The sequence below is a fragment of the Peromyscus leucopus genome, chromosome 18 (assembly GCF_004664715.2).
Source record: "Peromyscus leucopus breed LL Stock chromosome 18, UCI_PerLeu_2.1, whole genome shotgun sequence".
Taxonomy (NCBI): Eukaryota; Metazoa; Chordata; class Mammalia; order Rodentia; family Cricetidae; genus Peromyscus; species Peromyscus leucopus.
Genome location: NC_051078.1, coordinates 1,342,685 through 1,358,811, shown reverse-complemented (window position 1 = coordinate 1,358,811; position 16,127 = coordinate 1,342,685). Strand labels below are relative to the sequence as shown.

The window sequence follows — 16,127 nt, the reverse complement described above, 5'->3', positions numbered from 1 at the left end:
CCCTCTTTTTCTTTTTTCTTTATTAAGAATTTTTTATTCATTTTACATACCAATCACAGATCCCCTCTCACCCATCCTCCTGCTCTCCCTCACCTTTCCCCCTCAACCTACCCCCTATGCCCTCCTCCCAAGGTAAGGCCTTCCATGGGGAGTCAGCAGAGCCTGGTACATTCAGCTGAGGCAGGCCCAAGCCCCTCCCCGCTGCATCAAGGTTGTGCAAGGTGTCCCACTATAGTGCTGCACAGTCCTGAGGTTTTCAGAAAAGAAACAAAAATCTCCACTAATCTTCATTGAAAAACTGGGTGTTAATCAGAGGTTGACCACAGCTGCTGATGCTGGAGGCCCCAGAGTCCTGGATCACAGGCAGGTAGTAGATGAGCTGAGGATGGACAGCAGTGCTTCTGAGTCTTCCATCTGAGAAACAGGGAATCTCCCTGGGACATCACAGGCAATGGGGTCCTTTGAAGCTGTGCAGAAGAACCCACCATAGGTACTGGGCTCCAAAAAGCCAGCTCATGCATCAGGGGTAGATCCTGATCCTACTGCCAGGGTCCCATTAAACAGACCAAGCTACACAACTTTCTCGCTTATGCAGAGGGTCTAGTCCTGTCCAATAAAGGCTCCACAGGTGTTGGTCTAAAGTTTATGAGTTCCCACTAGCTTGGTTTGGTTGTCTCCGTAGAGCTCCAGGAGTCTAGTCAAAGAGAGGAAAGAGGGATTCTATGAGCTAGGGGCATCAAGATCATGATGGGGAAATCTACAGAAGCAGTATATCTTTAGGCAGCTTTCAACAGACTAACGGGGAGATTAGGACTTTAGGTTAATACTCTAACAGACTTGACAGGAATATGAGACATGAGTGAGGAGGTTTTCTCTCCCCATGGATATACCCTTTCAAGAAAGAATTATTGTTTAAGCAATTTTCTTTTATTTTTGAGATTATAATTACATCATTCTCCCTTTGTTTTCTCCCTCTTTCAAATTCATGGCCTCTTTCTTCATTAATTGCTGTTACATGTATATATGTATATACATAGATATTCCTAACTATAATCTTCCCAGTCTGTACAATGTTACATGTATGCATGCTTTCAGGGATGATCATTTCATATTGATAACCAATTGGTATGCTCTTCTCTGAGGAAGACGGTTTCTCCCATTCTCGGCAATCCTTAGTTGCCAGTAGCAGAAAAACTTTTTGTTGGAAGAAACTGGTAATTCTGAGGGGGTATAGAAGGAAGAGTTAATATCAGAGCGGCATAGACACATACCTTTGAAGATAGGCGTGGAAAAATTAGCTATTTCAATATGAAATTCTAATCTTTATGTAAAAGTTAACACTACAAAGTTCTGAATATTTTGGTTTATTAAACTTGGTACAGTTTCAGTAGTGACTGGATTTGATGTAACAGTGACCTTAGTTATTGATGTTCTGTATCTATCCCTGCCCATGAGTGCTCTGTGCTAAAGACAGTACATTGTGGCCTGATTTGCATTTCTTCCTATTGAGTAGGTGATCAAGAGGAGAATGCCCCATTTTCCAGAACACAGGTAGATGGTTGCCTTTTCTGAACCTAATTAATTTCAACCATTTATCACATCTAAATATACTTGGTTCTTGAATGGCAAGTTGGACAGGATTAAAAAAAATCTTAAAATTTTTTCCTTTTGTGTTTTGAAGGTCTCTGTGCTCAGGATGGTCATGAACTTGATGTGTAGCCTAGGATGAATTTGCTAACTAGCCCAGCCTGGAACTCCTGACCTTCTTGCCTCTGTAACCACAGTGCTGAGACTGCATGCCTGGCTATAAGATTCTTTAGAATATTCTTAGCTTACACTGTTGTCCAAAGCAAATAAGGAGATTAACCATTTATAAACACTGCTTGCTAAGCATTCACACTTCAGGTGTAATCATTAACACAGCTGCTAACTAAATATGCAGATCCTGCAGATGTGTGCTTAATTATCAAAAGGAAGCCTGAGGACATTAGTTATGTTTTGTTGATATTTTAGAAATTTTAAATATGAAAAGAAGAAATTTTTTTGAGAACAATCTTATTTTCTTTGAATATTTTTGTAGTATAAAGGAGGATTATACCTTTAATATGTCCATGACCTTATTTAGAAAATACTTGAGCAATTAAAGGATGTTTGGTAGGAATAAATAATAGCTGTGCACACACTATGAAGGCACAAAGCTTTATTTTTACAATTACAAAACATACAAACAATGAGAAAACTTTATCACTTTATAGCATTTCAATAATTTGATCTGAGCTACTTTTATGATGATTACTGGTTCTCGAACCACCTCCCCAAACACATCCATGATTTTCACTATTTACACAGAAAAAAATTAAAAAAATGAGTATTCCATCACAGAAAATACTTACACAAGGCATAAGCTCCAGGAATTAAAGACGGGAACATAACATTTTTTTTCATATACTACTTTGCATATATCTGTGATAATGCAATATTCTGAAAATGCCTCTTCCATCCTACGAGACTGGTAATGTTGCTGGACTTCACAGCTAGAGTTAACAATATACCTTGAAGCAGCTAAAGACTTAAGACTGCTCTCCTACTGTGTACTCAAACTGTTTGATTAAACTGCCTGTAAGAGAACAATGTAAGAACCAACCTTACTTGCCTTGGATTTTCCACATGACTGACTTTTACCACCCTAGCTAATGCATAGCTGCAATCTTAAGCTATGTATTCTCCAATGCTCTTGATCCAGATAATGCATGTGTATCATTTGCTGAAAACAACAAACATGAGTTGTACACAACTTCCTGAAACCTACTGTAAAGGTTGAAAGCAGCCATTTATGGATATCGGTTGATATACAATGCTTGTTATCTGGGTTGGTTGGGATCAGACGGAGCCAGTGACTTAATCCCTTTAAAACTCTGTTAAAAGTTTTCTGTAAAGTATTCTATTTCTCACCAATGTGATGTTTCTGTGCTGTTCAATAAAGTCAGAGTGAAGCCCTCTGTTTGGGCCAGACAGACACATATGACACATACAGGAACATATAGCTCATCTTTCTCTCTTACACACATACATACACACACACAGGAGGAGGAGGAGGAGGAGGAGAGAGAGAATCACATAGACATATACAGACATACACACACAGAGAAAGAAACAGGTACAACCACGCAGACAGACAGACACACACAGAGACAGATACTGTTGCAGACACAGATGCAGACTAATGCAACTGACATACAAATGGAAGATACAGAAAGCATGATGTAGGGAGTTCAAATTTGGTTTTGTTCTTGCTTAAATGACACCAAGGGAAAGTGCTTTTATTTCTTTCCTTAACGTGGCACCAATGCATTATTGGGGACTCAGAGTTAATCACTAATACATGCAATCTTCACACATATTTAAGAAATTACCTTGATCTTTCATCTTCCTTCTCACATATTCAATAACACCTGTCTTTGTCACCAAGAAAGCTAAAATGTCAGGTCCATCTCAAAGGCATGTTCAGTTCCCCACTCCATCCTTCTTTATAAATTTTCAACAAATCTAACTGAATAATCTCATTTACTTTTGCTTTTAATTAAGGTATTTAGATTTAGAACACTACCTTGCACAGTGGGGATCTTCAGAGGAGCATATCACACAGATACACATGAACTTCTTGGATACTGATATACTGATAGCACCAGATCAACCATCCCAAAAATGCCTGAGTTAGCAGCTGAGAGATGAGCTGAACTTCAGTTCTTTGATCGTGGCCAGCTTGTTATAGAAGATGAGATAACAAGACAGGAGGGAAAGATGCTTGGTCTTAAAGAGAAGGGTACACAGGTGTCCTCCAGCAGCAGCAGGCCTGCCAGCGACCCTTCATGTGTGTTATGAGACAAACCAGTGAAATATCAACAGCTGAAAGTTGTTACTCCTTGCCTTGGAACTTTGATCCTATTGAAATGTGGTATAGGTCTTTAAAAGGGAGTCTTTAGTTATTCTTGATGAGTCAGAATAGAGATTAAAGTATTCCCAAGAAATGAGACATGATTTGGTGAGTGAGACATGGCTCTTTAGATCCCACATCTTGAGTAGGCCAGACGACCAGAGACACAACTCTTATTATTTGTATGTATACTGTATGGCATTGGGATTTTATGTAATCTAATCTTTGAAGAATGCAATAATTGAAGGAACAATTCTAAGTAAAATAGACTTAAAAGAAGGTGAAGCAATTTACATGATTTTTCATTTTTGGATTATAAGAGGAAACTGTTCTTAGGGAAAAATTACCTCGATGAATCTATGTCATAGGAGGACACACATTGTCAAGTTAGTGAATGCTGCTCGTGGTTACTTAGATTTAAATTCGGGTTAGCCTAGAAAACTTACTTCTTTGTGAGAAACACAATTCGTTTTACTGTGTCTTTGAAAGCTTCTTTCACTTGTTTGTTTCGAAGTGTATAAATGAACGGGTTAAGCAATGGGGCGACGGATGTTGTGAGCACAGACACAACCTTATTGATAGCCACCCCTTCCTTAGCTGAAGGTTTAATGTAGATGAAAATACAGCTGCCATAGGTGATAGAAACCACAATCATATGGGAGGAGCAAGTGGAAAAGGCTTTTTTCCTTTGTTGGGCAGAAGGGAACTTTAAAATGGTCTTGATTATGTATGTGTAGGACAGAACAACACACACTAGAGTAATAATGAGTGTCAGTATGGCAAAAGCCAAGACAATTTTCTCTATGAACACTGTGTCTGAGCAGGTTATCTGTAGAATGGGAGAGGCATCACAGCCAAAATGATCGATCACATTGGAGTCACAGAACTCCAGCTGGAGGCCTATGCCAAGAGGCGGGAGGATGATCAACAGGCCAGCACACCAACAGGACAGGACGAGAACTGTGCACACTCGGTTGTTCATGATGGTGGTGTAGTGCAGGGGCTTGCAGATGGCCACATAACGGTCATAGGACATGGCAGCGAGGAGGAAAAACTCTGTTGCTCCAAAGAGGACAACGAAAAACAATTGAGTAGCACAAGCATTGTAAGTCACAGTATTATCTCCTGTAGCCATCATGTGCAGGAATCTGGGGATGCAGACAGTGGTGAATGAGACTTCTAAGAAAGAAAAATTTCGGAGGAAAAAATACATGGGCGTTTTAAGATGAGGATCTAAAAGAGTGAGAGTGATAATGGTGAGGTTCCCGACCACACTCAACATGTATGTGAGAAACAAAAATACAAAAATTAGAACTTGTAGTTTCGGGTCATCTGTCAATCCCAGCAGGATGAATGTTGTTATTGTCGTACGATTTCTCATCCCTGTCTTTTGCCAAGTCATGAGTGTTTGGACCTGAAGGGAGAAGTGTTAGAAGAAGCTGGTGGTGTAACCTGAGTAAAGGCATCCCAGCCAGGGAGCCCATATGCACACAATTGTTTTCACTTGACAATCAATTTGTTAATACAGCTATACTATTGGTGTCCTACTTGGTGGCTTCCATGTAAATATCTGTATTGATCTTATGTCTATAATTCTCTGACATTTCTACATTCTAACATTTCTAACGATGCCAACTAAAAACCAAACAAAACATAAATCATTTGTATGCATAGCATACAATTTCTTAGCTCCATTGTCTCAAGGCATAGACTGTTCCTTAATCCTCCTAAAAGACAACTCTGGAGCTGTTTACTTCCCTTTTATCTTTTTAAAATTTTCTTCATTCCCACCACTCTGCAATGCTCTATTTCTCAAACCAAGAAACTTCTACTAATTGGGATTTTAAGTCGATCATCTTATGTTGTTGTCATTAATTTTAACAGTAGCATTTCATTTTAAAATGGCAACTTTGCTATTTGAATTTCAGATTAATCCTAAAAAAGGAGATTAAATGTAAAATACAATGTTATGCTTTTGGTTTATCATTCCTGTATTTGGCAATAGAAAGCATTTCTTTAGTCAGTTTTGGAACTTTTTAGGTAGAAAGTTTTTTGAGATCTCTGAAGTGGTGAATATGTAAGACAACATGTTCTAGAATTTGAACATAAACCTGATGTAGTCCTATTGTAATGCTTTAGGTAAAGGGTGGAGCTAGAAGGGTGGTCTGCAGTATTATCCACCTGATAGCCCTGACCTTTTAGTCATACCTATTCTTTTGTTTCCCTCCTTAGATCATTCTTCCCACTACCCCACCAACCATTTCCTAATCTTTTTTGCTATTTTCAGGTTTTTCTTAAGCTATCATCTATGTATGTATGTATGTATGTATGTATGTATGTATGTATGCATGCATGTATCTATTTATCTATCTATCTATCCATCTATCTTTATCTATGTATCTACCATCCACCCATCTATCTATCTATCATCTATCATCTCTCTATCATATCTATCTATCTATCATCTATCATCTATCATGTATCTATCTATAATCTCCTATCCATCTATCTGCCTGCCTGCCTGCCTACCTACCTACCTACCTACCTACCTACCTTAATCAACCAGACATATAGGAGCCCTGGGCTCATATAAACCAGTCTTTGTAAACAAATGACAAAAACACCATACCTTTCTCTTTGGCATTCATCACTGTCCATTTTAGCACTTCCAAGCAGTCCAAGTGTTTCTCTACTCAAATTTATATTTTTCAGGAATGTAAGTATAATATTGGTTCAGTCATATCTCCTTTTGTTTATGTCAATACTTAACCTTCATTGAAATTTGTTTTTAAGCAGCTTTTTTTCTCAGATGTTCACTCTGTAAAAGAAAATGTAGCAGGCTTTCTTGGACTGCCAGCTTCCAAATCATGACACAGAGATTTATTATTAATTATGAATGCTCGGCCTTAGCTTTAGGCTTGTTTCTAGCTACCTTTTCCCCCCTTTAACTTAAATTGATCCATCTCTAGTAATCTATGTGCTACCCTGAGTCTTGTTTATCTCATCTATATACTGTCCATCCTGCTTTCCTGCTTCCTCCATCTGTCTGGCCCCCATCTGTCTGTCTGTCTGTCTGGCTGACTCCCCTCTTCTCTCTGCTGGCCAGCCCCACCTAATTTCTTCACTGCTTAGCTATTGGCAGCTTTTTATTATCAGCTTTTTATTAGATCACTCAGGTGCCTTAGGTAGGCAAGGTGAAACAGCAACACATCTTTACATAGTTAAACAAATTCATCATAAACAAATGCAACACATCTTTACATAGTTAATTCTATTCCATAACAAGAAAATGTGATGAATTCATTCTCATAAGAATAACAGTAGTTCATAATAAATAATACACTAGTTTATAGTTTTCTTTGTATTATTGGTAGGAATTAAATATCCAATGAACACTTTTAGGTTAATTCAAGGGCTTATTGATAAACCATACAAACTTCTATATTAGTGGAAAAAATTAATTTCTTATGTTTTAAAACATCCATCCCAGTTGTACCAAATGTGTGCCTTCCCAGTTGAGCATCAAAGATTCTGTAGATTTCTTATTTTTCTTATTGTTCAAATAAGTATACAACATTTATTCACTCATCTAAATTCTTAAGAAGCATCCGTTATTTACAGAGCATAACACTGAGATTAGGAACAAGTTATTCCCAAAAGGATCTTGCAGGCTATGACAGTGGCAGATAATATTTCATTTTCCATGTCACAGCAACACAAGATTGCAGCAAACAATCTTAGTTTGGGTTTAGGGTAGGGTGATTCCATGAGTGTGTCTTGAAACTTGCTCTTCTTTATCCTGGTAGCCATTCATAATTTCTTCTATTCATTCAGACTGATCTTCTACCATATTTGGCAACCAACACTGTCACCAAAATCCGAGTTAGCAAGGTACAGTACTCACTGTTCATAGACATGATTTTGGGACAGGGAAGAGTACCCCTCTCCTTGACTAAGGGAGAGAGCATCTTGCTATGTATTTGCTTGAGCAAGACTGACAGACTGAGCACAGGGCTAGATCAGATTTCTTTCTAATTTTCTTTCCTGTTGCCTTTTCTTCTTCCCCTTTTATCTCCATTTAATTGTACGATGCTTAAAAACTTTACAACGGCCTTTGGCACGCTCATCCCAGCCCCTTCCCCTACAGCATACCTTCCTTCCTATCAGGACTTTTATTCCTCTATTTCCTAGAAATGGCCTCTGGTCATGACCACAGAGGTATTTTATAATGATTAGTTTAACATTTAATGTGTTTGGCATAGTAATGTGTCAGATTTCAGGACTTGTGTTTTAATGCACGATGCTTGTTCAGCCGACACTACTTTTGACAGTGCTGTTAAGTATTGTGGTAGTGGATCCTTTGACTTCAATTTATGTACTAGCAAGCATGCCTGTGGTCTATGTTAGGCAAGAAAAAAAATTTCTGAGAGATGGAGAGTTATTTATTTTTGTAGTTGGGATCAAATGTATCTTGAAACAATTTCATTCAATGAATAACAACCTTTGCCTCGCCCCTGTAAATGTTGTTTCAACTAACATTAAAGACATTTCCCAGGGGTTTAACCCATGCAACACCACATTGTCAGTGTGGGAGTTCTAAGAACATTTGAGACTCGACTTCTTTCCTTCTCAGATTCTCTACTTATTGAGTTTTAAAATATATTTGATGTATTTTTATCTTAATTATAAATGTAAGTATGATTGTTTAGGCTCTAGAAGAGTTTGAATGCTGCATCTCCCCCACAAAGGGCTAAAATGATATTAGTACTTGCTGGGGATGGGAGTCTTCGGATATTATTTTTCACATGGATATTGTTTGGATTCTTTGACAATAGTAGATTTTTTGGGAGGTAGTGAGTATTTTCCCATAGTTTTTATATTTCTATTAAGTACTAACTGTCTTATCAACTGGTCCTTATAGTTAGGAGAAGGCCGCTGCAGGAAAATCCCAGCTTTGCATTTGCGCAGACTAACAGTTTATCAGAAATGATTGCTGATTGCTTTCCCACCCCCCTTTTCTGAAGTATCAGTTGTAATGAAGTGAGTTCTAAATTTTAAATCTGTTTGCTCTCTGCCTTTATTTCTGAGAATATGGAAAAGTATATCACAACAACTCACACTTGCTTTTTGATGGCTGTTCATCAGAGGTCCTTGAGAGAAGCACAGTCTGTGGAGCAGGAGCTGGTGAGGAGGCTTTCTGTCCCCAGTCACAGTTCATCACATCACCACTCACTTCAGTCTTCACATAAGCATGCAACACTTTCTCTCTCCTGGCAATGGACAGTTGTAAGCTAGATTTTCATTGCTCCTTTTCTAATGAGATCAGTCTTAGTTCCCTTCCCTCTTGCCACATCTAAAATTACATCTTACACTAGATCTCTCAGCACTCTCTCTGTTCAAAGAATGAGTGGTCTTAAGGAACAGGGTAAGTCCTAGTCTGTCAGAGATGCTCATCCAATGTTTTAGCAACCCTAGACGCTCATTCTAGGACTGGGGGTGGGGAGGGAGCAGAGACAGGCTTCCCTGTAATTTCTGGAACAGCAGCGATTTTGTTTTATATTGTTACCAGCACACACAGAGTGACTGCATGAACAACATAACAGTCCTCAGTGACTCAATTTCAGAAGTTACTAACAGGTTGATGGTGATGTAATCAACACTGTGAAAATTTGTAGAGCAAAGGGACAATGTCCTCTGAGACACTGAGAGTGGTTTAATGTCATCTGACTTCTGTTTGGGTTTCTCCATTGAGTACATATTTCTCTTAGGATTATCTTCTTACTGTGTAGCTAAGGATAACCTCAAACTTCTGATTCTGCCTCTGAGTGCTTGGGATTGGAGGCATGCTCTACCATGCCCAGTGTATATTATATATAATTTATATTTGACACAAATCTAAAACAAAATGAAATATTTACTCTCAAATAAAGTAAAGAAAAAAATCCTTGTTTTATAGATTTAAATATTAAAAAGCAGAGAACTGACCAGTAAGAATGCCTTACAGCTCTGATGGAAGATGACAGTTTATTTTAATTCAAAGATTTCATTTCCTTGGCAAGCCACATTTTGGCTTTCCCCCAGTACTTCAGAAGCTCATCAACATTCAGACTTCAAACGTTGTGGTTCCCCCATGATACCTGGATTGAATTTTCATAATATCCCTTCCTGTTTGTATTTTTTAGATAAGCAACAAAACGACTTTAGATATTTAAAGCCACAGAGTTTTTTCTTTCCAAACCCCGAGATTAAAATTGATCAGCATCAGGGTATTTGCCCTGACCTATTACTACACAGTGAAGGTGAATGAAGTTTATTTTCTTTGACTGTTTCTCTGCTTCTCACCTTGGTCCTTGTGTTAAAGAATAAAGCAGGTGCCTGTAGGCATGCTCCTGCCGCCCTCAACGAAGGCGACATCTCTACTGTCCCCTCAGTTTACTTAGCACTGCTCTGCTGACCGTTTTCACATGACCAAACTATGTCATATCACTCCTGACTTCCTGCATTTGGAAGATGTTGTTCGAAATTTTTTTTTTTTCTGGAGAAAGGGATAGGCTGTAAAAAGAAAAAATGAGATACTTCCTTACTGAGCAAAAATTTGAAGAGTATTTTAATGGGTTATGGCTGAGACTGACAATTTTCTGAATCACATTCTTTGTCTGATTTGATCCAAAGTTACTGAATGCTAATCTTATTGATTGTAGTAAAGTGTTCTGATAGAACACTGTCCATCTTCCTTATAGATGGCATGACTGTGTGACTAAGATCAAGACTAATAACATCTCTATAATTATTTTAATCATCATGTTGTAGAGTCATACACATCTCTGATAAAGGCTACTTTAGCTGCATCTCACATTTTTGCCCTACAAATTCTGATGATCTTCTAAATACACTTTACAGAAATCCATTTTTTTAGAAACTTATTAAGTAGTCTTGGTAAGAGTATAAATACTGCATTTCTTTATGATGTTTCACACATGTGTGTCATTGTACTTTGCTGATATTTGCTGCTCATCACTCCCTCTTGTCTCCCTCCCTCATCCTACTGGTCTCCTCCTCCTCCAAATAGTCCCACTTCTGATTTCATGTCATAAATCTTTTTAAACTGACTTGTTTAATTCCATTTGATCAGAAAACATGCTTTGTATAATTATAATTCTTCCAAATTTGTCAAGGCTTGTTACAGACCTTCAGATATTGTCTATCATGGTAATTCTCTGTGGACTTTAGAACAACACTGCTCTCATTTGGTTCAAGTGTTCTATAAATTATTCAGTTGGATCCTGTTGATGGAGGGTATTGCTTAATTCTATCTACTTATTGAGTTTTTGGATATTGATTTAATTAATTGTTAACAAAATGTGTTGAAATTTCTGACAACAGTTATTCTTGTGGCTTTATCAGTTTTTGTTTCATGTATTTCAAAACTCTTACACTCATATCACTTAGGATAGTTTTAATTTCTTAACAAACACAGTTCTTGTGCTGGGGTGATGCCTCAGCAGGTACAGAGCTTGCTGTACAAGTATGAGGACCCGAGTTCAGATCCTCTGCACTCACATAAAAAGCCAGGAGTGATGGCACATGCCTGTCTGAGTTGGGGAAATGAGAATAGAAGGAGCCCTGGGCTTGCTGTGCAGATCAACTGATGAGTTCCTGGCTCAATGAGATTTGTCTCATAAAATAAGGTGGAGGGTTATTGAAGAAGATACTGATGTTGTTCTTAAGACTCTATATTGTATTACTGTTAGATAAGTAACAATAGTAGACATGAACACACACACACACATACACACACAAACACACACATGACCTACTGAATCTATATATGTACATGTGTTTAGGGATGACCACTTGGGATTGGATAACCTATCAGGGGGCTCATCCCTTGAGAAAATTGATATTCATTCTCTCATCAGCCATTAAGATTGCCTATAGCTCTTCATCTAAGGGTGAGAATATCTTATTTAATTTAGTGTGTTATCTTTCAGGTTTGTTCAGTTCATGCTGTCAAAAATATCAGAATTTCTTTTATAAAAGGCAGGATATTATTTCTATCTATCTATATCTATCTATCTATCTATCTATCTATCTATCTATCATTTATCTGTCTGTATATCTGTATGTTTATCTATCAATCTATATCTATCTTTATCATCTATCTACCTGTCATCTATCTACCTGTCATCTATCTATCTATCTATCTATCTATCTATCTATCTATCTATCTATCTATCATTTATCTATCTGTCTGTATGTCTATCTATCTATCATCTATCACCATCATCTATCATCTATCTATTATCTGTCTATGTATCTATCAATTATTTGTCATCACTTCTCTAATCTATCTAAGACATTTCCTATATCTAATCATTCACTAATCGATAATCTAAGTTGTTTTCTTATCTTGGCTGTTATAGCTAATAGTGAAGGAACATGGATGTGCAGATATCTCTTTGAGATACTGATCTTATTCCTCTGTGTAGTGATATATTGTGTACCCTAACAAAATTTGCCTGAAGATCAGAGAACAGAACAAGCCACTAGATTAAACATAGAGACCAGGCCAGGCAGTGGTGGCACACACCTTTAATCCTAGCACTCAGGAGGCAGAGATCCATCTGGATCTCTGTGAGTTCAAAGCCACCCTGGACTACATGAGATGGATTCAGTCTAGGAGAGAAACAGAGCCAGACAGTGGTGACACACACCTTTAATCCCAGCACTTGAGATCTCCTGCCTTTGCTTGGGGCACACACATCTTTAATACTAGCACTTGAGATCTCACACCTTTAAGACCAGTATTTGGGAAGCATGCAGGCCATTAATCCCAGCACTAGGAAGGAAGTGATGGCTGGGTGGAGAAAGGTGTATAAGGTGTGAGGAGACAGGAACTGAAGGCTTTTCAGGCTGAGGAGTCCTAGAGGTGAGATGTGGCAGTAGCTTGTTCCTTTGTCTCTTTGATCTTTTGGCATTTACCCCAATATCTGGCTCTGGTTTTTTTTAAATTTTATTTTATTTTACAATATAATTTAATTCTATCTATCAGCCACAGATTCCCTTGTTTTCCCCCCTCCTGCCCCTCCCCCCTCCTTCCCCCCAAATAAGGCCAATTTAGATTTTGAGCAACACCTCTGGATATTTGTCTAGGGTGGGAGTTCATATGGTAGTTCTATTTTTAACTTTTGTAGAAATTCTATATAATTTCCCATAAACCTGAGCAAATTTACACTCCCCACTATTTATAATAGTTTCCTTCAACCTGGTAGATTCAGTCTAGGCAGGTCCAGTCCCCTCCTCCCAGGCTGAGCCAAGTGTCCCTGCATAAGCCCCAGGTTTCAAACAGCCAACTCATGCAATGAGCACAGGACCCAATCCCACTGCCTGGATTCCTCCCAAGCAGATCAAGCTAATCAACTTGGGAATGGGTGGTGGGCTGGGGGGAAGGTGGAGGGGGCAGGAGGTGGGAGAACAAGGGAATCCGTGGCTGATATATAAAATTAAATTAAATTATAAAATAAAAAATAATAAATAAATAAATAAAATTTTAAAAGACTAAAAAAATAGTTTCCTTCTTTCTATATCTCCTTCACCACTTGATATTATTGTTTTATCAGATATAATTGTGAGATGATATTCCATTGTTGCTTAGGTTTGAATTTCCCTGCTAGTTCATGAAGATAAGTATGTTTTGTGTACCTGTTAGTGTGGCATGAATCTTAAAAGTTCTTATTAATAAAATCAAACCTGAGCCAGGTATTGGGGTGAACATTGGAAGATCAGAGAGACAGAACAAGCCACAGCTAACCTCTGTAGATATAACCAAACATCTTATTAATAAGAAACACAGAGCCAATACAGAGATGAAAACCAAGAGGTCAGAGCAATAGCTAAGAGCTAAAAACATTACCCTTCACTGTTGCTGTACCTCTCCGAAAGAGACCTACTTCCTGTGTCTGTCTTTTTTTTAATAGAGTTTCTGTTCTGCCTTCTCATTGGTTGTAAACCCAACCACATGACCTCTTAGTCACTGCCTGTCTGTACAGACCTCCAGATCTTCTATAGTTGGTATTGAGATTAAAGGCGTGTGTATCCAATGCTAGCTGTATCCCTGAACACACAGAGACTTAACTAGCTCTGCCTACCACGTGCTGGAATTAAAGGCATGCACCACCACCGCCCAGCTTTCGCTATGGCTTGCTAATAGTTCTGACCCCTGGGCAACTTTATTTATTAACATACAAATCACATTTCAGTACAAATAAAGTATCACCATATTTCCCCTTTTCTATTTTAATAAAAAGAAAAAAGGAAAAAGGTTATAACTAACATAAGAAAAGCTATATACAAAAGTGCAATAGCTATATACAATATATACAAGTAATAAATACCTAAACAATGTCTAGTCCATTTGTATTTGACAAATTCAGAGAAAATAATTCCATTATCTATCCTATTCTGATAAGTCCAAAATGTACTAATTCACTTTCTATCTTAACTAATCTTCAACTATAACTAACTAATCTTCATCTCCCTCAGAGACCCAAGAAGGAAATAATATTACCTAATAAAAAATAAAAACAGAAAGTACATGCAAGCAACTTCCAAAAAAATTGTGAATTGATAGAAACAGCCAGCTGCCTGGACCATCACCTGAGGTTTCTCCACAGTGTTGGGGCATCATCTTCAGCCTATAGGCTTAGCATATCTGACAGACTCATTTGTGAAGTAGGATGTACATAAGGTCAATAGTTTGACCTCACATTGGGTAAGAGCAGTCTATGTACCAAAAAACACCTGAATTCTACTAGTGTCCTGTCATGATTCAGGATTTTAAATTCTGGAAATTGTTGATTTTTTTTTTTTTTAATTCAGCTGTCCATTCTTCTTGGCTATGTGTATGTGTGGCTTCATCTCAGCATCCTGTTCTTCTCCGCATCCTGTTCTTCTCCACATCCCTCTATTAAATGCCAGTCTACTATTGAGAGGCGTGAGCTTAGTTATTCTTCAAGAATAACTGTTTCAGCTATAGTTCCACTGCATATCAGAAGCCATCGGCCCACTGTCTGTTCAGCTGCCTTCGAAGAAAAGGACACTGTACCTTTTCTGGATTGCAAAGGCCACTTCAGGGATGGTGCCATATGGTCCTGGCCTCAGAAGATGCTTTTTGATACAGCCATATCCACACTTGTTTTAGCAAGAATCAGTAGTCCATTGTTTCGTGTCCTGTCTGTCCATTTTGTCCTATTGTCAGCAGTTGATTCGAGGATACTTTGTTGTCCAGTGGCTAACTTTTGCCACAATAAAGTTAACTCCAATTGCAGTTTCTTCAATGCCCATATTTTCTCTGAAGTAGATTGGTACTACCAGGAGCCGACATGTCTCATAGTCATAACAAAAAAGAAAAATTTTCTAAGTTATTAAAACATTTTAAATGCCATATTCTGTAGATCTCTGAAGGGTTTGAAGATGACCTGTCTAAAATATATTTGCTCAATCTTGAAAACATACCTAATATGACTACAAGTTCTATTGTAATGTCTAACTACTAACTTTCATTTCTTGATATCCTAATAGTTGGTAATAATAACATTCAAGGATCAGAAAATTACATTACATTGTTAAATGAATGGTATAAGTACAATTAGAAATCTACATATAGCATTTTCTAACAATATCAATTTCAATATGTATATAATCTGTATATAATATAAAACAATCCAATCCAATGTAAAGTATTTAAAACTAGTAATTGTCTTTTTTTAAAAAAAGAACTTTAAATCTAATTTCCTTTGATTAATCCTTTTCCTAACCCTTAAAAACAACTTATAACCACCCCCCCTAAACAATGAAAACTATCCCAGACCCAAAACCCATTATAAGACCAAAAAACCACCCGCCCCACACCACCTCTTTGGGAATGTGGCCGTCATATTCTTAAAATTGCTTCCTGCTGGGTATGGGCGAAGGTATCTTTATCCTGAAAAGAAAAAAATTAGGTTAATTGTCAAATTCTATGAAAGGTAACTATATCCTTCGTTATCCAGTCTGTGTATAATGCCAAAGTTCAGGGTTTATCTCAAGTCCTTATTCAAGTAGTCTTTGAAACTGGATCATCTCAGCTAGCCCTCTTAAAATTGCTCTGAGCACTTTGTAGTCCAAAGCCGATCTGTAGATGATGTTTGTCAGC

The 16,127-nt window shown here is 37.8% G+C and overlaps 1 protein-coding gene across 1 annotated transcript; it reads right to left on the bottom strand.

Moving 5' to 3' along the window:
- Positions 1-4,376: 4,376 nt before the first annotated feature.
- On the bottom strand, positions 4,377-5,315 carry LOC114681758 (olfactory receptor 6C2-like). The gene has a single exon (XM_028855449.1). It carries the CDS (start codon positions 5,313-5,315, stop codon positions 4,377-4,379), a length of 939 nt encoding a protein of 312 aa, XP_028711282.1.
- Positions 5,316-16,127: the final 10,812 nt, after the last annotated feature.